The 26,418-nt window shown below is 37.1% G+C and overlaps 4 protein-coding genes across 4 annotated transcripts; 3 read left to right on the top strand and 1 right to left on the bottom strand.

Moving 5' to 3' along the window:
* The first annotated feature begins 5,622 nt into the window (after positions 1 to 5,622).
* Positions 5,623 to 7,712, top strand: LOC104106052 (large ribosomal subunit protein eL24-like). Its single transcript, XM_009614532.4, has 5 exons — positions 5,623 to 5,758; positions 6,382 to 6,457; positions 6,644 to 6,745; positions 6,981 to 7,129; positions 7,341 to 7,712. Exons 1-5 carry the CDS (start codon positions 5,748 to 5,750, stop codon positions 7,495 to 7,497), a joined length of 495 nt encoding a protein of 164 aa, XP_009612827.1. The 5' UTR covers positions 5,623 to 5,747; the 3' UTR covers positions 7,498 to 7,712.
* Positions 7,713 to 8,432: 720 nt separating this feature from the next.
* Positions 8,433 to 16,795, bottom strand: LOC104106053 (F-box protein PP2-A15-like). The gene is made up of 3 exons (XM_009614533.4): positions 16,214 to 16,795; positions 14,566 to 14,684; positions 8,433 to 9,033 (listed from the first exon to the last, which is right to left on the bottom strand). Exons 1-3 carry the CDS (start codon positions 16,523 to 16,525, stop codon positions 8,583 to 8,585), a joined length of 882 nt encoding a protein of 293 aa, XP_009612828.1. The 5' UTR covers positions 16,526 to 16,795; the 3' UTR covers positions 8,433 to 8,582.
* Positions 16,796 to 20,271: 3,476 nt separating this feature from the next.
* On the top strand, positions 20,272 to 20,961 carry LOC138904428 (uncharacterized). The gene has a single exon (XM_070192927.1). It carries the CDS (start codon positions 20,272 to 20,274, stop codon positions 20,959 to 20,961), a length of 690 nt encoding a protein of 229 aa, XP_070049028.1.
* Positions 20,962 to 21,745: 784 nt separating this feature from the next.
* On the top strand, positions 21,746 to 24,224 carry LOC138904427 (uncharacterized). Its single transcript, XM_070192926.1, has 4 exons — positions 21,746 to 22,156; positions 22,456 to 22,754; positions 22,842 to 22,998; positions 23,643 to 24,224. Exons 1-4 carry the CDS (start codon positions 21,746 to 21,748, stop codon positions 24,222 to 24,224), a joined length of 1,449 nt encoding a protein of 482 aa, XP_070049027.1.
* Positions 24,225 to 26,418: the final 2,194 nt, after the last annotated feature.

The raw sequence follows: 26,418 nt of genomic DNA, 5'->3' as shown, positions 1-26,418 counted from the left end.
ACAACCATACAATAATTATTATTTAATTATGAAACAAACAATGACAAATAATAATTTATTATGAAAATCAGAGAGAAAATAGGCAGTTTAATATACTAAATGTCAAGTAGCAATTAATGCACATAATTCAAATAAGCATGTAGCAATTATTACAGGAATTCAAGAATTAATATTTGACAAGGAATTGTGAGTGAAACAATTAATATAATAATTCATTCATGATTTAACATGATTTATGATTTTTAAATAATTATGCAAATAATTAATTCGACGATGTATAGACACTCGTCACCTTGCCTATACGTCGTTCATATGCAGTTCACATAATAAATCATTTAAGGGTTCTATTCCCTCAAGTCAAGGTTAACCACGACACTTACATCGCTTTGCAAATTACAATCAATTACTCGACCATAACTTTTCCGTTTAAATTTATTTCCAAAAGCTTCAAATCTATTCATAAACAATTTAATATACTCAATACGAATCATAAGAATTAATTCCATATGAATTTACTAATTTTTCGGATAAAAATCCAAAATTCATTAAAATATTCGACAGTGGGACCCACGTCTCAAATCCCGAAAAAACTTGTGAAATCCGAACACCCTTTCCGCTACGAGTTCAACCATACAAAAATTATCCAATTCTGATGTCAAATGGACCTTCAAATCTAAATATTTCATTTTTGAAAGATTTTTAGAAAAATCTGATTTTTCTTCCATAAATTCACGGATTCATGATATAAACGAGTATGGAATCATGAAATATAATTAATATAGGATAAGGAACACTTACCCCAATATTTTTCGTGAAAATCGCCCAAAAATTCGCCTTAACGGAGCTCAAAACGACCAAAATGTGGAAATAATATCGCACTCTTCGATTTATACACTGCCCGGGCATTTTTGCACCTGCGGTGCCTGGGCTCGCATTTGCGTGATTGCATTTGCGAGAAAATCTCGCATCTGCGAAAAGTGGCTGTCAGGTGAGGCCTCACATCTGCGGAGGAAAAATGTGCATCTGCGCTGACCTCCGCTTCTGCGATTATTGTGTCCGCTTCTACGGACGCGCGAGTGCGTGCAGGTTTCCGCACCTGCGGACTTCTGCCCGGCCATGCCCGGGTGCATATGCGATGGAAGGCTCTCTTCTGCGAGCTCGCACCTACGGTCCAAAATCCGCAAGTGCGATTACACCAGAAGGCCAAATATCAGATTTTACTTTAAGTCCAATTCTTGTTCCGATTTCGATTTGAATCACACTCGGGGTACTCAGGACCCCATCCGAATATACCAACAAGTTCCGTAACATAATACGGACTTACTCGGGGTCTAATATCACGTCAAACAACTCTGAAATTACAATTCACACCCCGATTCGAACTTTTGAGTTTTAAACTTTCCAATTTGCAAATCTTGTGCCAAAACATATTAAATGAATCCGGAATGACTTCAAATTTGGCACACAAGTCATAAATAACATAAACGGATCTATTCAAATTTTCAGAATCGAATTCCGGCTCCGATATCAAAAAGTCAACCCCGTGGTCAAACTTGTAAATCTTTAGCCTTTGAATTACTGGTTTCCGTTAAATGGTCATAACTTGAGCTAGGGACATCCAAATTAAATTTCAGGCATATGCCCAAGTCTCAAATCACGATACGAAGCTACCGAAACTGTCAAAATACTGATCTAGGTATGTTTGCTCAAAATGTTGACCAAAATCAACTCAATTGAGTTTTAAGGCTCTATTTCACATTTTAATCCATTTTTCACATAAAAACTTTCCGAAAAATTATACGGACTGTGCACGCAAGTCGAGGAATGATAAATGGTATTTTTTGAGGTCTTATAACACATACTTACTTATTAAATTTAGAGATGACATTTTGGGTCATCACAAAATCATTATCTTGAAGCTTATCATCTTCATCATAAATGATCCATTTGCCCCGAAATGACCTGGAGTTAGGGTGTTCGTGATTCGGTTTGGCTCGGTTTTTGCTTAAAACTAAACCAAACCAACTAAGATAATTTTTTTAATATTCAAACTAAACCAAACCAATACAGTATAAATTTTATCGATTTTAATTTTATCGGTTTGATTCGGTTTTTGCGATTTTTTTTCGATTTTTAAAGATATAGTCTATAATGTAAAGAAATTTATATAAGTGAGATTAAAAAAATAAAAATAAAAACAAGATACAGGAAAGCAAAACGTAAGGAGCATGTGACTAAATTGGTGTCATCTACAAATAGCTCGTCAATTAGGTAATATTTTTAAATATAGAGCTTTTTTTTTAAATAATCAAGAGGGCAGAAACTTCATATATATTGATGTGGAAAAAAAAAAAGCATTATCTTTTGCAAGTCGGCAACAGAAAATAAAATTTAGAATACTAACATTTCATAATAGAAAACTACCAAGGACAAAATTAATTTCTAAAGCAGAAAGAATTAGATAAGGCATACAAAGCAAGTAAAAAGCTACTTTAGAGGATAATAACCACAATCAATTAAAAATTAAAATACCCAATATCTCTGTTTTTTTCTTTGTGGCAAACACATTGAAAAATATATTGAAAAGTTAAAATTGGAGTACTAGTTCTTAGTTCTTACCGGGGTTGCCATTATTGACGGCAAGAACTAAGAAGAACTTGAAATAGTATTGTTCATTTGCTCAAAAATGAGACTAGAGCTTTGGCTTTCGTTGATATGATTTTGGCAATTTGCTTTTTAAATAGGATTTTGGCTTTTCTTTTTTACCTCCAAAAAATAAAATTTTATTTTATCTTAAACTTAAATGGGCTAGGGGACAAATGTGCTAGAGGTTTTCTGCTCAACTTATTTGTATTACTATTGGACCTGGGATGAGCCAAAATTATAAAAAAGATAGAGAAGATTCAATTAATATTATAAAATAAAAGACACGCGCGCACGCATACATATATATTTTAAATATGTATATATTGTCGGTTTGGTTCGGTTTGGTCCGATTTTTTGGGATCTAATACCAAACCAAATCAAATATTATCGTTTTTTTAAAATTTAAATCCAAACCAAACCAAATCGAGTGATTATCGATTTATTAAGTTGGTTTGATTATGTTTGCCGGTTCGAATCGGTTTTCCGGTTTCATTTGAACACCCCTACCTGAAATAATAGAAAAATTCCAATTCATTGGGTCTTTCAATACAATAAAATAGAAAACCCCAAGGGCACCATATTCTAATGTCTCATTTATTGATTCCATATAAATTCTAGGTGTGAGTAAATTTTTACCTCAAATTTCTAACCATTATACCAATCAATAGCCCCAAAGTGAAGGCCTCATTGATTGAATGCAGGTTACTTTTTTGTCATTCAAATCTTAAGGTGGAAGACTAAATTGACTAATTGCAAGTTACTTGTCATTCAAACCTTCTTTCTTGTTCTCCATTGGTTCACACATTCACATGCTAACCATTCATATACTTCTTCAGTACGTTATTTGAATAGGAAGCAAAGAAGCACATGCCGACGTTTATAACGAGAAAATTAACCAGCACCTGCATGAATTGGAACTAATAATAAACAACTAAAAACATTTATGGGTTAGTACAATTAAAAACAATAATACCACAATTGTAGTGTAGTATAAATAATCTCGAAATTACGTAAACGAAATTAAAAAATTTAATTAAGATGAAACAAATCAAATTTTAATTCCGAATTATTATCCCTTATCCTCGTAACTAATAGACCCCTTTGGGAGTTGTTTGGTTCAAACGATTATTCCAGTATTATAATCTTGAGTTATAAATCTCACCTTCTATATTGATAGATAATCCTATAATTTTGGTATAGATTTTGCCCTGATTTTAGTTGAGAAAATGACACTCTATAGCCCCTCAAAATTTTAATAGCTCATGTTTTTTTCCATTGACAAGAAATGTCCCTCCGACCCAAACATATTATATCTAATAGCCCGAAATATCTATTTTGTATATTTTTTGTACAGTGACAATCTATTTTGTATAGTGACGGTCTATTTAGTATAATTTTTTGTATAGTGACAGTCTATTGTATATAAATTATATAGTGACAGTCTATTTTGTATAGTGACTGCCTATTGTATATATATATTGTATAGTGACAGTCTATTTAGTATATGTTTTTGTATAGTGACAATATATTTTATAAATATTTTGTATAGTGATAGTCTATTGTATATAAAATGTACAGTGACAGTCTATTTTGTATATATTTTATATAATGACAGTCTATTTAATATATTTTTTTTATATATGACCGTCTATTTTGTATATTGAAGAATCACTATCTATGAGGAGAGAATGTGGGTAAGGAGCTTCAAGCAAAATTGAAGAAGCTTGCATGGAAATCTCAAGCTTTGATTCTATGCTACGTAGGACACATATAAAAGTGTATATGGATATTCTCTTTGTACATGTATGTCCATACCTCTATATAACCACATATAGGCCGGAAAAGGGCCCCTAAGCAGCCCATATCATATCTAAAATAAAGTGTTCAAGAAAATTTACAAATCATGTTTTCTACAACTGCAAAACTTGTCTAACTCTCTCCTTGCTCAATTCTCAGTTACCCTTCTTCTTTATCCTTGTCATTTCATGTTGCCACATCACTGTGTTACTTTTGTAAAAGCCCAATGTGTCCACGTGACTTAGGCATCTTTAGAGGCCCAAAACCGAATTACGTGGCACCACAAATATCCACACCCATTTTCTCTTCTCCCCTTCTTACCCTTACCCCATGCACTATAAATGCCCGTTAATACTTCGGTGCAATTATATCAATTGAATTTCTCAAATCACATTCCCATGCTCACGTCCTCCATCTTGAACAACTGCAAGTTAGGGAGCTTTGTTAGATATTTCATTAAACAGACACAGGCGGAGGGGGAGCGGAAATTTTGTGGCTACCTTTAAGTTTTTGGCTAGCTATTATAATTAGTTTTTGGCTTCAAATTGCATAATAGATTTGTGGGCTAGAGATTGTCAAAAGTTTCAGCCGAACGGCTAAAAGAGAAATTGTCTCATTTTAGTTAATACATATAACGAAACAAATCTAATCCCAAATTTTATAGTGAGATACCCGCTAATCACTATAACCAAACGGCCTCTTAAGGTCTTAAGACACGAAATACTTGATGCGTATTCTTGGATCCTAAGCCCATGGACTGGCCCACCCAACCTATAAACGCTTTATTTTGGATGAAATTCAAAAATAATCACAGTTTCAAAAGTAATTGAAATTTAGTCACTTTTCATGTAAAGATAAATCTGAACGAAAACACTGTTCAAAATCCGGAAAATATTCCAGCATAATATACTGGTCCAACATAATATGCTGGAAGTTCATACACAGGTGCACCAATCTCCAGTATATTATGCTAGAACTTTCCGTGTTGTAGCAAAATAGTAGTTATTTTTCAATGACTTTGCAAATGCCGACTATTTTTCAATTACCAGTCCGAAAGCTAGCTAACCCATGCTATTTTTACCTTGATTTTTTATATGGGTTGAACATTATTGGACTGGCCCAATAGAGTGCAGCCTTTTGTCCATGAGCGCCCATTAAGAGGTCCACTTCTTGGGCTTATGTTACGTTTGCTTTTCTTTTGGGCCCAAAATCTTTCCTCCAATTCCAATATAAACGTTGTTCACTAGGGTTTTTTCTCCATTTTCGGGACATTTGCAACGTGAGAGCTCGCAGCTGCATCAACAATGGTTCTCAAGTAAGTCCCCTGCCTTCTTACCTATACAAAAAAATGCTGCCGTATGCCCTAACTTAATTGTAATTCTCATTTCATGTTTATTCGCTTATCCATTTTATTTGATTTAGCTCATGAATATGTATTGAAAGTCCCTGTTTTTACTCTATTATTCGTTCGGTTTTTGATTCGAGCACCAGTTCGGGGCAAACAGTACAAAAAATTCTTCGTTTATTGACAATTTTTTTGCTAGCTATAGTTGTATTGAATAATGAAATGTGAATCAGTACTGTAAAGCACATTTTTTTTCTTAGTGCTACTTTACATGGATAATTCTCAATAGCTGTTTTGTAGTTGCATTTGATATGATTGACTGCTGCTTTTAGAATTTACATTTTGATTTGACAAACTATTAGAAAATCATAGAAAAACCGATTTTTTTTGCACTAAGTCAAACAAACAAGCTCAAAAAGATTTTTAAAACTCTTTATTTTTAAGTATGGTCAATTGCTTATGAGGTAGCAATATCACAGGTTTTTAAACTTACCGGCTTGTTCTCGGTTCCTTTAGTTTGGACTTTTTACTCATTCTATTACACAGAAGTATAAGTGATTATATTAATAGTTTTATTCTTATACTGATTTCAGGACGGAACTCTGTCGTTTTAGTGGTGGAAAGATATATCCAGGGAGGGGCATCAGATTTATTCGTTCAGATTCTCAGGTAATTTTATAAGAGATACGAACATGTGTTAATATATTTGTACCTCATGATTAAGCTATTGTGACTCGTGGGATTACACTGGGTTTGTTGTTGTTGTTGATTAAGTTATTGTAACTTATTAGTGGAAGGAGGTAGTGTCAGGTTTTCATTTCAGCTGTTCATTTTTCTTATTTTTCGTGATATTAGGTGTTCCTGTTTCTCAACTCAAAATGTAAACGGTACTTTCACAATCGCCTGAAGCCTTCCAAGCTTACTTGGACAGCTATGTATAGGAAGCAGCACAAGAAGGTTAGTCTCAATAAAGCATCAATGAGTAAAATATTTGAACTTATCCAAGCTTTATTCTGTTTTAAAATTTCCCATAAGGATTGAAAAATTGAAGGATAGCTAGCTCGATCATACCTTATGTACTATAAACTTTGGATTAAGGCACAGAGTCCTCTTCACCTTGCCATCTTTTGTGCAATTGTTTGTATATACTTTTTGCCTAATTAAATTCTCCATTTTTGTGTGTTAACTTTAGGATATTGCACAAGAAGCTGTTAAGAAGAGGCGACGTGCAACAAAGAAGCCTTACTCCAGGTCCATTGTGGGTGCAACCCTGGAGGTTATTCAGAAGAAGAGAACTGAAAGGCCAGAAGTTAGAGATGCTGCTAGGGAAGCTGCTCTCCGGTTTGTTCCTATCATTTTCTGCATGTTGACCTCTTAGATTTAGCGTGAGTTTATATCACGGTTTCTCATATAATACATGTAAATCATGTACACCTAATGTGGTTGTTAAACCTTTGCAAAAAAAGGGAAATGGTTGTAAAATTTGTGGTTTAATGACTTTCTTTATTTAATGGAGGTGAATTGATTCTTTATGTTGTATCGATTTGTGCAGTGAAATCAAGGAAAGAATCAAGAAGACAAAGGATGAGAAGAAGGCCAAGAAGGCAGAGGTGCAGGCCAAGTCACAGAAAGCTGGAGGGAAGGGCAACATGCCCAAGGGAGCTGGAGGTAAAGGTCCTAAGCTCGGTGGTGGCGGTGGAAAACGTTAAGCTATATTCTGTTGTTTCCTTGTAAGTCGGTGTTTGAGAAATTTTTTCATAGGCACTGTAAGCGGCATCATTTACCAGTAGTATAGTCAAAACCGCAGGCAGCAAGTTCTCAAAACAAATGGTTTTGCATTTAAATTTTGCTATTATTCGTTGATAGACTACAGTTAAATGCAGTTTTTCTCACTCTTAACAATATATCTCCATGTTCTGTTTTATTTGAAATGTGCTATGCTCTGCAAGAACTTCCCATCTTGTTGGTTGTCAGGAGAAAAGTGATCCGGTATTGAAGCTGAAGTAAATTGAGTTTCCAAATAAAAAAGCTGTTTAAAATCTTGTGGCATGACGTGTATATGGTACTTGAGGTGTACATGATGTGCATCTCCTTATTTCATCCCCCTATAATGTATTCATTTATGTTATGTCCCAAAGGGGTGCAGTTGATGAAAATTTTGGAATCATGCTTCCATGAAATTATGGAAAGGTGATTTATTTTGTCCAAACTCTTGGTGGATAGAGTTATCTCATTTTCTTGCACTTGTGCGGGTGGTGGCTAATGTATGTATTTTTCATCGATGAACCCAAATGTCTAACCTCGTACTTGTCATGCCCTCCCCTCCCCTCTATCTGCAAAACCCTCTCGTCTACTCTGCTCCACATTTGTCCATTGCCATCCTAGTCACTATCTAGTGCAATTGACTTGGGCATAGCATCTTCGCCAGTTAAATGGGAAAAGAAGGCATATCAGCTATGTTAGCAAAGAGCTCCAACACTGGAATGTAAACCATATCCAAGTGCCTTTAGAGACATGAAAATTGTACCATTTGTCTGTACATGAAATGATAAAACTAAAAACAACTAAACCTTTCTTTTCATGGTAGGTGAACAGAGAGCATATTTACCTGATGTTCCGTAGTAGCTATACTATGCAGCAAAACTGGATCAAGTACAAAGCGTTAACATTTACATGGACAAGAGAGTAACACACCTAAGGTACAAGCACAATGATAGTATAAGCTGTGTAATGGAACCTAATTCTAAGAGCGTTGGTAATAGAATAAAACTAGAAAACATATCATTTACAGAAACTATTTAACCCCTTTCCTCCTACACCTCTTGAGATCGCTGGGTGTAATTGATAGAGAGTCTACACAGAGCCCACCTTTCGAATGTGTGCAATCAATCTGTTTCATAGAAAATCTAACTTCAGTTACAGGATCTGAGCTACTGACAATAAATTCACCCACCCTGTACTCAATCCAGCACCCGCGTTTTTTTGCATCATATTGCTCGACTTCATGGAGAAAGAACTCACTAACTGCATGCTGTCCATCAGAAGTGGACAGTTCAAAGCGTACTGGCCCCAAATCCCATCCATGAGTGTGCTCAAAGTTGGGAACACGTCGGCCTAATCTCTTAAAATATTTCCCCAGATGGATCCTGAAAGTTAGTGTGTATATATCCGGAGGAAAAGGAAACTTCACTATTCCACTTACTTCAAACCACCATACTTGCTGGCAATACGCCACAACATGGAACCTGCAAGATACAATATCCTATGTCACCTTTTATACTTCTCGTGCATTATCGAATTTAACAAAAACACACTTATTTGTCTCAAAGGATACACTTGTATGCTTTTGACAAATGAGGATAAACATGATTCTCAACATTCTGTGCTCGATTCCTTTTTAGCTATAGGACAAGTGAAGCTTGATTTTGTTTGAAATTAAGTACCAAGGGAGTAAGTAAGGTTTTCTCCATTTGGCTCAATGGCTTCATAACAAAAAATTGACACTAGTAGTTCAGGTTTTATACTCTTCAAAAATAAGCTTATTGATTGAAAGACTGAGTCGAAGTAAAGAAGAATTTACAATTCCCAAATCTAATCAGCTCATATCAATCAAAATTAGCAAAAGCCGAGAAGAAAAATTATACTTCTGAACAAGGAAAAGCAGTCACAACATACTAATCACAATTTGGTTCATAAAGGCCTCTATATATCATCTTCCTCTTTCATGGCTAGAAATTTGAACTCGCGTTATCCAGAAAAGGCACTACATACTACCTAGGCCATTCTATGCAATCCAAACTAAGCGCACTATCTTATCAAGTGATGAACATAATCCATGTAAATGAACTCTTCCTTCAGATAGGAAGGGAAGAATTATTTTTGAAAGGACTACGTTAAGGCACAACTTTGTTCTCTTCTGGTCTTCCCTTCAGACAAAAAATAAAAAAGTTTTTCAGATCCTCTAATACTTTGACAATTTCGAAAGGGACAAGAAAGAGACATTGCCAAGAAGTTGCATCAGTAAAGTAGCATGACCACTGTATCTATCACCACATTTGCATTCTTTCTTTGATAAGTGTTTATCACCACACGTGCATTTAGTAATCCCACAAAACAATGTTCGAACCCTACTTCTAGAGACACCCTTCAAGCAGTTAATTCTAAGAAAACGAAGTACGAAACTTAGAGCAAATATCCCCAAATGCTTAATCAGCAGATTAATAGTACACCGGATAACAGAAGTCAAGCATCTAACAAATTCCTATCATATCTGGTAACTCGTAAACCGGCCAAATCTGTGGGGTAAACAATATTGATAAAGCTCAGCTAAACCTTGTTGAGCTGTACTTCCTCAAGACTAACTTACAGGAAGTTCCTGAAGCCTGTGAAAATCTACATTTTGACATGCTATTCCTTTAACTCCTGAACCGATGCAACTAAACAGTGGCTACTTCAACAGAAGGCAACACCTCTTCCTCTTCTTTGAGTGTCTTTTTTTTTTTTGGGAGAAACCTCTCACACCTCTTCTACTGGGAATAAGAATCATCACTAGTTGTCATCATCATTTATCAAAATAAGGACGGTACTTGTCAACGACAATTCACCACCATCATCCTCATCCCATCAGAATCAAGACTAGTGATCAAGAGATTCAACTGAAAGTTTTAGGTAAGTGCATCAAGAATCAGGCAGGACACCAATGAGGTGTAAGAGAAGAGGGGAATTGCTTTTCATCAATGCTTCATCAGTCCTCTCTTGTTTATTAGTCTTAGCTATTTTGCTTTTCTTACTACCCTTTGGGTATCTATTAAACCATCAAATAGAGGTGTGCAATAGAGCATTGATTATTTCATCACCCTCCTCACAAAAAGGCAAACAGAAAGTTCAAGCTCCACGATAAACATCTGAAAGCTATAATTGGCATGAAAAAGGTGTAGCAGCAGGTTGCACAAAAGTAAAAGTTGGAGGCCACACCAGGCACCTTCCAAACTCTCAAAAATTTCGTTTTGATCAACAACAAACCCAGTGTAATCTCACAAGTGCAGTTTGGGGAGGGTAGTTTGTACGCAGACCTTGCCCCTACCTTATGAAGGTAGAGAGGCTGTTTCGAATAGATCCTCGGCTCGAAAAAAGCATGGAAAGAAAAAATCTATGTTTTGATCAAGAACTTTAAATTATCTATTAAGGCACTTCCATAACTTTATGGCCTTCCCTAAAATCTTGATAGTTCTAACATGTCCAAATCACATCATGGCTTACCAAAAAGTTAACCTATAAATGATCAGCATGACAACCATTTTCCCAGCAATGATACATAGCATGATGTAATGACCCAGCCGGTTGTTTTGAGAGTTGTAGCCCTGTTCTCCCATTTACTGCTCATTTTATGCTTTACAGTTGTTATATGACTTGCCAGGGTAGTTGGTTCGGGTCCGGAGAGGTTTCGGAATGAGTTGAGACACTTAGTCTCAAGGTTGAAAGCTTAAGTTAAAATGGTTGAACGAATGTTGACTTATGTGTAAACGGCTCCGAAATGGAGTTTTGATGGTTCCGTTAGCTCCGTCGGGTGATTTTAGACTTAGAAATGTGTGTTCGAATTTTGATTTGGAGGTCCGTAGTTGAATTAGGCTTGAAATGACGAAAGTTGAAAATTTGGAAGTTTGACCGAGAGTAGACTTTATGGTTACTGGGTTCGGATTGGGGTTCCGGGAGTTGGAGTAGGTCCGTGGTGTCATTTGTGACTTGTGTCCTAAATTTGAGGTAAATCACACATGATTTGATAGGTTTCGGCATCGAATGTAGAAGTTGGAAGTTCAAAAGTTCATTAGGCTTGAATCGATGTGCGATTCGTGGTTTTAGCGTTGTTTGATGTGATTTGAATGCTCGACTAAGTTTGTATGATGTTTTGGGACTTGTTGGTATGTTTGGTTGAGGTCCCGGGGGCCTCAGGTGAGTTTTGGATGGTTAACGAATCAATTTTGGACTTGGTGTTATGGCTGAAGATTTTCTGGTGTCTATACCTGGTTTCCTTATACGCGATCGCGTGGACAGGTCCGCGATCGCGTAGGCTTGTTTGGGGCAGTGGTGATTTTGCTCTATGCGTTCGCGTGATGGGGTACGCGATCGCGTAGGTTGCCCAGGCAGTGCATCGGAACGCGTAGTCTGAAGAAGCAGAGGTTCGCGTTCGCGTGGAGGATTCCGCGTAAGGTTAATTCATGAAAGTACCATTTTTGTGATTCGCGATCGCGATGAAGGACGACTGGGCAGAAACTTAAATATTTCAAAACGAGGGTTTGAGTTCATTTTCACAATTTGATTTTGGGAGCTCGGTGGGAGGCGATTCTTGGAGAGATTTTCAAGTGGGTTATTGGGATAAGTGATTCTTACTTAGTTTTGGTTAAATACCATGTTTATGTCTTTGATTTCATCATTTAATTAGTGATTTGGGTGAAAAATTGGGGAAAAATGGAGGAAAGTTCTTAGGCCGAATTTTGAGGATTTGATCGAGATTTTGGTATCGGATTTGAGAAATTTTGGTATGGGTGGACTCGTGGTTGAATGGGCTTCCGGATTTTATGACTTTTGTTGGATTCCGAGATGTGGGCCCGGGGGCGGCTTTTGAGTTAACCTTTTGACTTTTGATTAATAACTTAGTATTTTTTTATGGAATTGATTTCTTTAGCTCATGTTGATTGTGTCGAACTGTTTGTGGCTAAATTCGAGGCATTTGGAGGCCGATTCGCGAGGCAAGGGCGTGTTGAAATAGGGATTTGCACGGTTTGAGGTAAATAACACTTTTAAGCTTGGTTCTGAGGGTATGAAACCCCGAATTTCGTGCTATGTGATTTATGTTGAGGTGACGCGCATGCTAGGTGACGGGCGTGTGGACGTGCACCGTAGAAATTGTGATTTAGCCGATTCCCTGGAACTGCGTAGCTATTCTATCTGAATATTTTGTTGTACTCTATGTGTTAGAACACTTACTGTAATTCATGCTAGAAATCATGTTTAGACTATATATTGGTACTATTGGGACCCACAATGGTCGTTCTTTGCTGTTTAGTTATCTGTTTAATTGCAGTCGTGTACTGAGTCAGATTCATCATTACGTGTCATATCTCAGTCTATGTTATCGTATATTATCACATCTCGTATCATTGATTAGAGCTGCTTAGCATGAGTGTTGTGAGCTCGAGTGGCTGGAGAGATTAGTGACTGAGTTGGGGCCTGAGTGTCGTGCTGTGAGTGATATCTATATATATGAGGATCGGGTTGCATACTGCAACAAGCCTTATGGCTATATATATATATATGTGGATCGGGTTGCACGCCGCAACAAGCCTTATGACTATATATATGTGGATCGGGATGCATGCCGCAATAAGCCTTATGGCTATATATATGTGGATCGAGTTGCACGCCGTAACAAGCCTTATGACTATATATATACGTGGATCGGGATGCACGCCGCAACATGTATCGTACAGTGCTGAGTGACTGAGCATGACGAGCGAGAATTTAGACGGGCGGATTGAGTGCTCTGAGAGTGTGAGTACTTGGGATTTCACTGTGTTGCATCAGATACGGTTCACATTGGCATGTAGCTATAGAGACGTCATACTGTTCTTATTAGTCGCACTTGGCATATTTCATTTGTGCTAAACTTAACTGTTGAACCTAGAAGCATGCCTACTTTTCTGTATTGTTAAACTCTATACCTTTACTGTATTGTTTGAGCTCGTCACTGTCTTCAGACCACATGTTAGATTTGTTACTTAATGAGTTGGTTGTACTCATACTACACCTTGCACCTCGTGTGTAGATCCAGGTGCTTCCGGTCGCGGCGACTGCTGATTTGCGGAGTCCAGACCTTCGGAGATCATCGAGGTAGCTGTTTGGCGTTCGCAAACCTTAATCCTCCTCCCTTATCTTTCAGTTTATTTATTTAGTTTTTTTTTAATTTCTAGACAGTGTACCAGACCTTGTCATTTCATAGATGCTCATGTACTTAGTGACACCCCGGTTTTGGGAAGAATTTATGCATTGAGTTATGATTTCCTATTCTGTTTTTAAGAGATTTTCCTTTATTTAAACTGTCTTAGTATCTTTCAAAGATTTAAGTGTTGGAAATGTCTGAATAGTCGGCTTGCCTAATACCATGATAGGCGCCATCACGACGGGTTGGTTTTGGGTCGTGTGACACATATAATCTGACCAAATTTGGTAAAGGCACCAAAAATTGAAATGGATATAATATTCATCATCATCTACAACAGTTCACAACATGATTTTCAGAACAGGAAAAAGAACATGTATAATTTCGTTATTGTACAAGATAGAATGCGGTGTGGGGAAAAAAGTAAGTATAAAGCCACTAATAACCCCTAATCTGGTGTAGAAACTGGAAGCTATTATATGTAGGAAATCCCGTACTATACACCATACCGTATATTAGCAATGAAATCAGAAAAGTTCCACTCAAAACATCTGATCATGCTTGTGATGGGGGTTAATGAGAAGGGCTTAACTGCAAGCAAAATCACAAACTCTCTGACTTAACTTCCTAAAACTCACATGTATTAGTGAGAGCAAATTTTATCCCGTGAAGCACAAAGAAACCCCAGTTTTAAGTATCCCGGCTCATCGGGGAAAAAGATTACATATCAGTAGCATTACAAAGACCAGTTCAAGAATCCCATTTAATCTCCTTAGTGAAGAACTAAGCTTAATAATGATATTGTCGGATATGATTTGAACAAAGAACAGATTAAACTAACCTTGACTCTTCTGTTGGAAACCAGTTCCAATGTCTCCTGTCTTCACTACCAGTTATTGACATCGCCTTTGAAGAGATTGACATGCAAATCCTTCCACTTACTCTATCCAACCATACTTCCTGTGTTTTTTCCACATGTTATGCAAAGTACTTTTAGTAAATATAACATCAAAAGTGTGCCTAAAAATTGGAAGTCTACGAAAACACAATGAAACTCAACTGCGCCACAACATTTTTTTAAATATTGAAAACCCCAACCATACTTATGGTTGGAAGTAGAGGGTGCTTCGTGCTATGCTATCTTTACCTCATCGAAGCTCGACATATTTCTCACTCCCTTTACCCCATTTCGAGAACATTGATCCAAGGCATTAGAGAAACAAATAAAGAGTGTATCCATACCATCAAGAACCTACTTAAGCAGTGTAAACTCAAAATTTATAGTCCTTTCCAATAAAAGTAATCCAAAATATTTGAAAAATACAAGTCTAAACAAATTCTCAAAGATTGCAAGCTCTATCCCCTGATCAAAATCACAGATAGCCAACATTCAATTTCATCCCAAAAATGGCCAACATCAACATTGACCTAGAAAACCAATTTAACAGTAACTCATTTTACAATAAAAACAAGAATATCACATAACTTATCTAAATGACAAATGAAAGATCATTCGAATCCCAGCAGAGCCCAAAAAAAAAAAGCTACGTGATTTCATCTGCCTAACCTTTTGTTCACAGACTTACAAGGTACATGTTCAGTGATTAATTAGATGCGTGCAAGAATATTATACTCCCTTCGTGCCAACTTTTTTTAATGAGATGGTGTTTGACTGCACACGAAGAAAGAAAAACTTTTGAAACTTGTGGTTTTAGAGGGTGTTTGGCTAAGCTTATGGTGAAACTAGCTTTTGAGTACTTTTTGGGTTATCTACGCGTTTGGTAAACACCCAAAGTGCTTATAAGCAAATGCTTATAAGTCAAAATTAGCCAAAAGCCATGACCTGGTCACCGCCAACATTAGTTTTACAGCTTAAAAGTACTTTTGGTTTGACCAAGCCTTTTATGATTTAATCCATAATATTTTTTATAAGTTCCGAAATACTTTTCCTAACATTAAAATTTTAATTATCTCTTTATTCTATTTCGTCAGTTGTCCATTTCATGTAAAATTACTTCTAAATTCAAATTTCTTGTAAATAGCTTTAAGGATATCTACAGAAATGTATTTTTAAGCACCTCTTTACCAATTACACTAATCGCTTATTATCAGCTTCAACAATTCTATCCAAACAAACACATAACTGTTTGTTTATGAAATCAGCTTGAGCACCTAAAAGTGATTTTCAGCATTTGATGTTTATCAGCTACTTTTAATCAGCTAAGCTAAGCGGGTTTTGAAACAAGTCATAAATATTTATACGATTAAGTAAACACTATTTGTATGATTATAAATCATCTAATTACGGGTAAATAAGAAGTTTAAAGCTAATTATTTCTAAATATAGAAAAGTAACATTCTTTTTGGGAGACTAAAAAAGAAATAGTATCACACAAAATAGGGACATCAGGAGTAAAAATAAATTGATAAAGCACAGAGAAAACCAATATGAAATGAGTAAAATGGGGATCATGAAGAAATTCGAGTACCTTATTGTCATCTTCAAAGGGGACGGGGCGAGAGAGAAGGGCAAAAATGCCCTTCTTGGGAAGACCGTCGTATCTCCAAGGAGGCAAAAGGTCGAGCATCTGGTGGTAGTTACAAGGAAGCTTGGATTCCCATACGGCGTCAGAAGAAGCGGCGCCGCGGAATGCACGGTTCAGCCGAGCCAGATTGCAGATATCCGGCGGCGGCAGGTACATGAAGACGCAGGCAACGCAACTCTCCGGCATGTCGCCGAGCCCCGTTCCGCCGCCGGTGGCCGAACCGTTCTCCGTTGTGTTGGACAATGATGCGCCCATGCAATTAATTGTCTTTAAACAATCTGTTGGAATTTAAGAGATGCAATTTCGGGTCAAATCATGGTTTTGTCGCGGAGGTGCTATGATGGCGCACGGCGGAAGTGGGGCGGTGATTTTTAATGGAGGGAGGCAACGGAATTTTCTAACGACTTGTTTTATTGTCCATTTTCAAAGTTCTCTGCGTTTGGTCACGTCAAAGCATGCTAGCTTTTCTACATTCCCCTACTTTCTTCCTATTCTATTCTTTCCTTTGTGAATATATACTGTTATATTCGCGTCAAATAACATATTGGCCAGTCCGGTGCATTTCGCAATAAGACAAAGTTCGGAAAAGGATTGTATGTAAACAATTAGTGCACATATCTATTATTCAAACTCATAACCTAGCGAAAGTAACTTCATCATCGCATCAAATAACACATTATTTCGATTATATTAAAAAACTTTACTGAGCAACATAAAATTTCCATTTAGGGGTTTGAAGGGTCAAATTACTAAGATGCCCTAGAAGGCTAGAAATATCTATGACACGAGGATGATGATCATATTATAGTTGATAAAAATATACACTAGCAATAATAAGTGGGGGACCAAAAAAATGTGTACACACATTCTCAGGTCTAGTTTAAGTCATGTGCGCTGACATTGTATAAATTTTGTGCACCATCATTTGTATTGGCATACAATGACATGTAAGTTTTAATACTAGCATGTCTAATATAATAACTTGAAGTAGAGTAATAGTATGCTATAATTGGTTAAATTGCATTGATAATATATAAATTATATTCTCATTAATCTTTTCGATTGTGGTTTTCGTGAGCAGTCCAACTAATTCGGTATAGAAAAATGCTTAATATATAAATATAATTAACTCAATACATTGTCATGTTACTGCCGCCATTTACAATTCACAATAGCGCAAATCTCTAAAAATTATACTAGTACAGTAATTATTTTAAACTGAGAAATCAACTTTAGTATAACGCACTGATATAACAATCATATACCCAGGTCTGGGAGGATAGTATGTACGCAGACCTTACTTCTACCCTGTGAAGATGTAGAAGTTGTTTTCAATAGACTCTCCGCTCAGAAAAATATAAACACCGCATTAATGACAAGATAGACAAGAAGGGACAACACCAAAAAGCAATGTGAAAACAATTTAGAAACAACAAGATAATAAGATGACAAAAATGGAAAAAAATGACGGGTAGTCATATAGAAATCTACTTTCAACAGAATTACGCACTGATATATATTATAAATACTAAATACTCATTTGGTCCTTTCATCTTACCAGTCTTGACACATTATTGTAAAACTTAATAATAGAAAATAAAAATAAATCTATTTTTAGAAAGGCAAACTTACATAGCGGTAGCTCGTAGTTCTGTTTAATAAGATTTTTTTTTAGACAGAGAGACGTCGCACCATATATGAAAATTAACTTCTTTTTAACTCTTTTTTTCATAGATAGGTTTTAGTTAAATAGCATAATCCTCATGCCTTGATGGATAAGATAATTCTTTCTTTCTTTCGGTATTGGAGGAAAAGTCACCATACGTGGAACAACATTAAGCTGACGAGGCATGACACGTGAAGCGTCGATATAGCGACAAGTGGCATTCTCAATTAACTGAACTAAGGATGCGCGGAAGGCACGAAAGAAATACTCACGGGATAACATGAGAGAAAAGAACCGAGCCTGACAATTGTCAAAGGAAAAACAGGAACGGAATGAATGAAGACTCCAAAGAAGGGAAGATACATGATCCAGAAATAAATAAGGAAGGAAAATCGGGAGCGGTTATAAGGAATCTTTAGTCATAAATATGTCAGTTACGATTATCTATGGTAATGGGCAATCAATACAGTTAATACCCTTAATTAGTCCAAATTAAGTATAATAGCTGTTACAATTGTATGCTCCTATATAAGGATGAGAATTTCATTTGTAAGGACATGTGACGATTATTATTGAAATTCATACTATAATTCTTTGCTTACTCTCTAAATTCGCCGGCCTTGATTTTAGGAAGTGTTTGTCAATCCATTCCACACTTTTCTTTGTTAATTATTTTCATCATTTCTTAAGAAAGTGAAGTAAAACTTGGTTTTCCGTAACCCGTTTTCTTCTAGATATTGACTTTGACCGGGAAATCTATTTTTGATTAAACAAATTGGTTCCGTTACCGAAAATCTAATAATCTTTTCACTTTACAAATTCTACTTTTCGACAACCAACTATGTCAACTCCTAACGAAAATACCCAGTTGAACCCACAAGGTGGAACTCCACCACTCCTCTCTCCAACGAGATCCCCTCAGCAATCCCGTGGAGGTTCACATGAAAGGTCTACATCGCGCGCTGATGATCAACAAGGAGATGAACAAACTATAGAGCAGGACGCTCTAAAGCAATTAATTGTAGAACACGTGGATAGTGCTCTACAAGATTTTATTAGAGGATTGCCCAACGCACCACAAACTCCTCTACCAGTCAATACATCAACCCTAGAAGACCCGTGCTTAGGGCTTGACAACTCTGGAAGTGGAGGAATTCCAAACAAATCTCGCGATTGAGGGTCAGGTACACCAAATAATTCTAATCTACAAAGTTTGGTACTTACTTTGCAGAAATAATTGAAGGAGGAAAACGATCGCATAGAGAAAATACCTGGTGTGCCACCCATGATCAAAAGGGTGGATATTGACAAGTATTCACAACAGCCTTGGAAGCCAAGTGTAGCGCCTTTGCCAATTCCTAAAAAGTTTAAAATGCATGATATTCTGAAATATGGTGGAACGATTGACCATCGAGATCACGTAACTGCATTCACAATTGGCATAAAAGGCAACGATTTAACCAAACAAGAAATTGAATCGGTTTTGGTTAAGAAATTTGGTGAAACACTTACGAAAGGAGCATATACGTGGTATTCTCTTTTACCTAAAAAATTTATTGATTCTTTTGCTGAGCTTACAAATTCATTTATAAAAGCACATTCGGGAGCTCAGAAGGTTGAAAAAAGGATGGAAGATATCTTTAAGGTAAAACACGGGAATACAAAATTACTCAGGGAATTCGTAGACAGATTCCAGCGGGAGAGGATGATGTTACCTCGGGTACCTGATAACTGGGCAGTTATGGCATTCGCGAGTAATTTAAACGAGAAAAGTTCAGAAGCATCGAGAAGACTGAAAGAGAGTTTGCAGGAATTCCCAGCGACAACTTGGAATGATGTGTACAACAGATACAACACAAAGTTGCTGATAGAAGAAGATATGGTCGCACAACTAAGAACCGATGAAAGAGCAGGATCAAGACGTTCGGAATCAGAAAAAAGGACCAGAAAAAATAAGTACGAATCTTACATGGGACCTAATGGGTAGGACCCTCGATCTAAACAAGAAAACACACTATTCGACTCAAGACCGAGGCAAAAAGATACGAGCTCTTTATATAGGTTCAGAAAGGAACGGGATGCACGAGCCAACGAATCTGGTACACACGCAAGGGTAGGAGATTACTGCTTCAACATCAGCACCTCCGAGCTAGTAGTCGTATTAAGAGGTATGGGAGATAAGGTGCGATGGCATAAAGAAATGAGATCAGATCCAAGCAAAAGGAATCCAGATTTCTGATGTGAGTTTCACAACGATCATGGCCATAGAACAACAGATTGTAGACTACTACAGGGAGAGGTCGAGCACTTGTTGAAGCAAGGTTATCTAACTGACATGTTCAGCGAGAAAGGAAGACAATCATATATGAAGAACAGGCAGGAACCCCCAAAACCTCCATCACCAAAGAGAACAGTTAATGTGATAATCGGGGGAGATGAGGTGAATGGTGTAACTTATACAGCTTCAAAAAAGATGTCAAAAGTCACGGTTAGTCATGGGAAGCGAGTTTGCCAAGTCTTGGATGGAGACAGTATAACATTCGATGATGGAGATGCGGATGACTTTATGATTCCTCACAACGATGCACTGGTAATATCTTTCCTTGTACACGATACTAACGTAAATCGAGTTTTTATTGATTCAGGTAGTTCAGTAAACATCATTTTACTAAGGGTGGTGAATGAAATGCAAGATAACGACAAGGTGATACCAAAGGCATGGTCTTTGGCCGGGTTTGATAATTCAAGTGTTATCACAAAAGGGGAAGTTTTGCTCGCCACGTTTGCTGAGGGGGTTGTTAAGGATACAAAGTTCCAGTTGGTAGACGCGGACATGGCATATAATATAATTCTGGGAAGACCATGGATTCAAGACATGGACGTCGTCCCATCCACATTACATCAGATTATCAAATTTACTTCACAGTGGGGAATCCTTCAAATCCGTGGAGATCACCAAACTTCAAGAAGTATTAACTCAGTAGTGATTTCGAGTAAGGTAATCAATGATGCAAACGCAAAATAGCAACTACAGAACTCGGTTGAGGACATTAGTGCAAAAACCTCAACTGAGTGTATACCAGGATAGACTGATGTTGATTCGAGACCTGATGTTATTCAAGAGACAGAAGAAAATGAAAATATTAAGACAACTGCTGAAGAACTCGAAGCTATAGTACTATTTACACATTGGCCAGACAGAAAAGTTTACGTCAGAGCAAATTTAAGCCCAGAAATTAAAGGTAAGTTAATCAAATTTTTACAAGCTAACGTAGATTGCTTCGCTTGGTCGTATTCAGATATGACAGGTATACCACCAGAGGTAATGACTCACAAATTGAATTAGGACCCATCATACCCACCTGTCAAGCTGAAGAAGAGGAAACAATGATCCTTCAAAAATCAGGTAATCCAAGATGAGGTACAAAATTTATGAAAATTGGTTCGATACGAGAGGTAAAGTACCATAACTGGTTAGCTAATACCGTAGTAGTTCCTAAAAAGAATGGAAAATGACGAGTTTGTGTAGATTATACTGATCTAAATAAAGTTTGTCCTAAAGATTCATTCCCTCTGCCACATATAGATCAACTAATTGATTCTACCGCAGGACATGAACTTTTAAGTTTATTAGATGCATATTCAGGATATAACCAAATAAAAATAGACTCTCTAGATGAAGACAAAATTTCGTTTATCACAGACAGGGGGACTTACTGTTATAAAGTCATGCCCTTTGGTTTAAAAAATGCTGGACCACGTATCAAAGGTTGGTGACCAAAATATTTCAAGAGCACCTGGGAAAAACCATGGAAGTCTACATTGACGATATGCTGGTCAAGTGGAAGCTAAATCTAGAAAAATGTGCTTTTGGCGTGGCTTCAGGTAAGTTTTTAGTCTTTCTCGTTTCTAATAGAGGTATTGAAGTGAATCATGTGCAGATCAAAGCTATCGAAGAAATACCAGAGATACTCACAAGCAAAAAAGAAGTACAGAGATTAACAAAAAGAATAGCAGCCCTGGGGAGGTTTATATCAAAGTCATCAGAAAAGAGTTTTAAATTCTTTTCAGTATTGAAAAAGCATAATCAGTTTGAATGGACTGACGAATGCCAACAAGCCCTCAAGGACCTAAAATTGTATCTCTCAAATCCGCCTTTGTTAGCCAAACCAAAAGATGGTGAAAGGCTCTTCATTTATATTGTTGTGTCAGCAGTGGCGGTAAGTGTGGTATTAGTACAAAGGATAAATGTAAGCAATACCCAATTTATCATGTTAGTAAATCTTTGTTAGATGCTGAGACACGGTATCCCTACTTGGAAAAGCTTGCTTTAGCATTAGTCATAGCATCCAGGAAGTTAAAACCTTATTTCCAATATCATCTTATTTCTATAATAGCTGATTTCCCCCTGAGGAATATATTGCATAAACATGAGTTATCAGGTAGGTTAACTAAAAGGGCAATAGAACTCAGTGAGTATGATATCATATATCATCCCAGAACTACGATAAAATCGCAGGTTTTAGCAGATTTTGTAGCAGATTTCATCATGAATTTAGTTCTTGAAGCAGAAAAAGAACTACATGTATTCATCGGATCTAACCAGGGAACTTGGACTTTACTTATCGATGGTTCTTCAAATGTTAAAGGATCGGGTTTAGGAATTGTACTAACTCCACCTTCAGGAGAAGTCATAAGGCAAGCGATAAAGCGTTATCCGATCACTAACAATGAGGTAGAGTACGAAGCTATGATTGCAAGTTTGGAACTGACACGAGAAGTTGGTATAGAGCAGATTATGATCAAAAGTGATTCGCAGTTGGTGGTTAACCAGATGCAGGGGACTTACGTGGCAAAAGAAGCGCAAATACAGTAATACCTGGAAAAAGTACGGGAATTACTTAGACAATTTCAGTCATGGAAGGCCGTGCAGATACCCAAGGAAGAAAATGCAGAAGCAGATGCGTTGGCAAATCTCGCGTATATCACAGACGTAACAAATACAGAAAATGCTATCGTAATACATTTGTTTCATTCGACACTTGACCAAGACAAGAGTGAGGTAAATTTTAATAATTTAACTTGGGATTGGAGGAACAAATTTGTGAACTTTTTGCAGTATGGAATCTTGTCCGAGGACAAGAAAAAGTCATAATTGCTTCGCCAAAAAGCCGCCTGGTATTGCTTAATTCGTGAAAATTTATATCGAAAGATATTTGGCGTACCTTTAGCACGGTGCCTCGGCCCATCGTAAACGGAGTATGTGACGAGGGAAGTACATAAGAGGCATTAAGGCAATCACGCCGGGGTCATTGGTAGAAACATTAGTAAGAGCATGGTATTATTGGCTAAAAATGGAAGAAGAAGCAGAAAGCTTTGTAGCCAAGTGCGATAAATGTTAACGATATGCCAATAACATACATCGCCCAACAGAACTGTTACATTCAGTTATTTCACCATGGTCTTTCATGAAGTGTGGCATGGATATTGTAGGCACATTGCCTCAAGCTAAGGGAAATGTACGATTTCTATTAGTCTTAACAGATTATTTTTCAAAATGGGTAGAAGTTGGTGCGAGAAAAAGAAGTCAGGAATTTTGTTTGGAGAAACACTATCTGTCGATTTGGAGTTCCAAAGGAAATCGTGTGTGACAATGGCCCGCAATTCATAGGTACTAAAATCACAGAATTCTTTCAAAATTGGCAGATCAAACGGATTACGTCCGTACCTTACCACCCTACAGCTAATGGACAAGCTGAGTCGACAAACAAAGTTATCATTAATAACTTGAAGAAGAGATTAGAAGAATCAAAAGGCAAATGGCCAGAAGTGTTACCGGGGGTGTTGTGGGCCTATCGAACAACAATAAAAACAAGTACGAGTGAGACTCCATTTTCGCTTGTTTATGGTGCAGAAGCTTTAATTCCTTTAGATATAGGTGAACCAAGTATGAGATACACACATCTTACTGAGGAAGCAAATAAGGAGGAGATGCGAGTAAATTTGGATTTATTAGAAGAAAGGAGAGAAGCAACATTAATTCGAATGGCGGCTCAAAAACAAATGATTGAGCGACATTACAACAGGAAAGCTAATTTGAGATACTTCAAGATTAGGGACTTCGTCCTCAAAAAGGTGTTCCGATCGACAAAAGCGGCCAACACAGAAAAGTTGAGTCCAAATTGGGAAGGCTCTTATAAGGTTCGAGGTATCGATGGAAGGGAGCATACGAGTTGGAAACTATGGATGGCAATGTACTACCATCAAACTGGAGCGCAGTTCATTTGAAGAAGTACTACTTCTAGATAAGGAAAGTACCCAAGGTCAGGTATCACGCAAGTGCAATTTTGTTTTGTTCTTTTAAATTTTACTAACTAATTTAGATGATAGAAAAAAAACTAGCCCATACCAAATGATAATATTAGACCCGAAAGGCACGTGGAATACTGAATTATTCCCGGTCTAGGTTACAACCTTTCTGATGGAAAAAAGGGTTATGCAGTCATCATCTAAATAAGTGTCTCCGAGTCCCGTTCATATTCTCTTTTTCAGGGAATGGACCAAAAGGAAGGAGTAATCCAATGTTCGAGAATTCATACTTCAAGGCTCCAACATTGGGGGGACTATGCATGTAGAAGAAAGCAAAAGTCGCAAAAAGACGTACTTCAGTTTTAGCTGGCCTGAATCAAAAACCTTGAAGAAACAAACCTCTGAAATTTTTCAAAGGAGTGTGAACTCGCAAAAAGGATGCAAAATATTACATGTCCCTGTGAGTTTTAGGTTAAGGCCAAAATTTAATCACGGGATAATATACCCGATTTTGTATTTACTCACGAGATAATAAAGCCGATTTGGAAAAGGATGCAATATATTTCATGTCCCTTCGAGTTTTAGGTTAAGGCCAAAATTTAATCACGGGATAATAGACCCGATTTTGTATTTACTCACGGGATAATATACCCGATTTGGTATTTTTAAATCTGTACAATAAAAGTAGTTATGAAAGTGTTGTACGAGTAATTATGAAAATAATGTATGAAATTTATTTGAAAGTTCAAAATATAAAACTTCCTCAAATTATTTCGTTTTTCATGTCTATTTCGTTTTGAGCCGAGGGTCTTTCAGAAACAACCTCTCTATTCCTTCGGGGTAGAGGTAAGGTCTGCGTACACATTACCCTCCCCCGACCCCATTAGTGGGATTTTACTGGGTTGTTGTTGTTATTTCATGTCTACTTCATGTTTCATATATTTGCACCAATATGAAGATGAGACGTCATATCCATCAGTGTCGTTAACATAAAAGGGCCCTCTTTTATAAAACCTCGTGTTTATCAAAGCCACAGATTGTTAAGGCATTCTTAAATGCAAGAAAAAGCTAAAAAATCTAAAAATCAAAGAGCATAATATGTGGCAAAAGCAACCGAAACGTTTATAAAAATAAAAAGGTGCTAATCCGTCATTAAAATTCCAAAATTAAGCTAAGGGGAAAAGATAACATACGGAAGTCTCAAATAAAAGCTGACAAAAAAAACAGGGGAAAGGAGAAAACTAAGGAGCATTATCAACGGGGGTATCATTAACGGGAGAAGAAGGATTAACTTGAGCAGAAGAGGCTTGAACATCGGCTCTACCAGGATCAAGTCCATCCCCATCACCCTTGGAACTTTCATCTTCGGGTGAGGAAAAGCTTTGACATTGCTGAGTTTTATCAATTGCTTCTTTAGCCTTAGCAATCTCAGCATTAAGGTCAAAACCCTCCTGGTTGGCTTCAATTAGAGTCTCGAGGCGAGTGTTCAAAAAGGCACATCTCACATCCAATGATAGCTTATCCTCGAGAGCCTCATAATCCTTCTCCCACTGATCAACCTCAACTCTTCTTTTTCTGCTTCCGAGGTATCAAAGGCTGTCTTCAAAGGAGCGAAAGAACTTTCTAAGAATTAAATTTTATATGCAGAGGCGCGGAGATCCTCCCACGTAAACCTTTTTTTTATTAAGGAGTTCTTTCAAACTCATTTCTCTTCAGTTGCCTTGGAAAGTTGTTCAGCAAAAGAGAATTCCAGTATATCCTTGTCCTTCCCAACCTGACTGGAAGAGGCTTGTTCAACCGCTAGTTCGGCAGAAACCATCCTCATTTGACGCTCCAAAGAATTCTTCTCTTCTGCGAGAACTTCCTTTTCCAATTGAAGACCTTCGAATTGTTCTTTCCAATTGTCAACCTCGGTGCGCAATTCCATAACTTGCTAGTCCGCTTGAGAAACTCTTTTCATAAGCTCGGTACCAATCAAATTAATCTGAAAAATGTAAAGGAAGAAGAGTTATGAATGATGAAGAAAGAGGAACAGAAATATAAGCTTGTACCTTCAAAGAAGAATGAACGATGTCGTTCATTAAAGTCAGTGAGTTGTGGCTTTCGAATTTCTTCTTCTCCACGGGGCCAATCAGTGGCTTCAACCACACACCGGCTTGACCAGATTTCCTCA

The sequence above is a fragment of the Nicotiana tomentosiformis genome, chromosome 2 (assembly GCF_000390325.3).
Source record: "Nicotiana tomentosiformis chromosome 2, ASM39032v3, whole genome shotgun sequence".
In the NCBI taxonomy this organism is placed as follows: domain Eukaryota; kingdom Viridiplantae; phylum Streptophyta; class Magnoliopsida; order Solanales; family Solanaceae; genus Nicotiana; species Nicotiana tomentosiformis.
Note: the sequence above shows the minus strand (reverse complement) of the source record. Positions and strands in the feature narration are given on the sequence as shown.

Excerpts from the sequence above, each read along its gene's own strand:
- LOC104106052 (XM_009614532.4), top strand. Across the intron at positions 6,458-6,643 it reads TTATTCGTTCAGATTCTCAG|GTGTTCCTGTTTCTCAACTC; the intron begins GTAATTTTATAA and ends TCGTGATATTAG. Across the intron at positions 7,130-7,340 it reads GCTAGGGAAGCTGCTCTCCG|TGAAATCAAGGAAAGAATCA; the intron begins GTTTGTTCCTAT and ends CGATTTGTGCAG.
- LOC104106053 (XM_009614533.4), bottom strand. The coding sequence starts at position 16,525 with ATGGGCGCATCATTGTCCAACACAACGGAGAACGGTTCGGCCACCGGC. Across the intron at positions 14,685-16,213 it reads CCTTTGAAGATGACAATAAG|GAAGTATGGTTGGATAGAGT; the intron begins GTACTCGAATTT and ends GAAAAAACACAG. Across the intron at positions 9,034-14,565 it reads TTTCCAACAGAAGAGTCAAG|GTTCCATGTTGTGGCGTATT; the intron begins GTTAGTTTAATC and ends TGTATCTTGCAG.
- LOC138904428 (XM_070192927.1), top strand. The coding sequence starts at position 20,272 with ATGTTCAGCGAGAAAGGAAGACAATCATATATGAAGAACAGGCAGGAA.
- LOC138904427 (XM_070192926.1), top strand. The coding sequence starts at position 21,746 with ATGGAAGTCTACATTGACGATATGCTGGTCAAGTGGAAGCTAAATCTA. Across the intron at positions 22,157-22,455 it reads TTGTTGTGTCAGCAGTGGCG|GTTTTAGCAGATTTTGTAGC; the intron begins GTAAGTGTGGTA and ends ATAAAATCGCAG. Across the intron at positions 22,999-23,642 it reads TTGACCAAGACAAGAGTGAG|ATCAAACGGATTACGTCCGT; the intron begins GTAAATTTTAAT and ends CAAAATTGGCAG.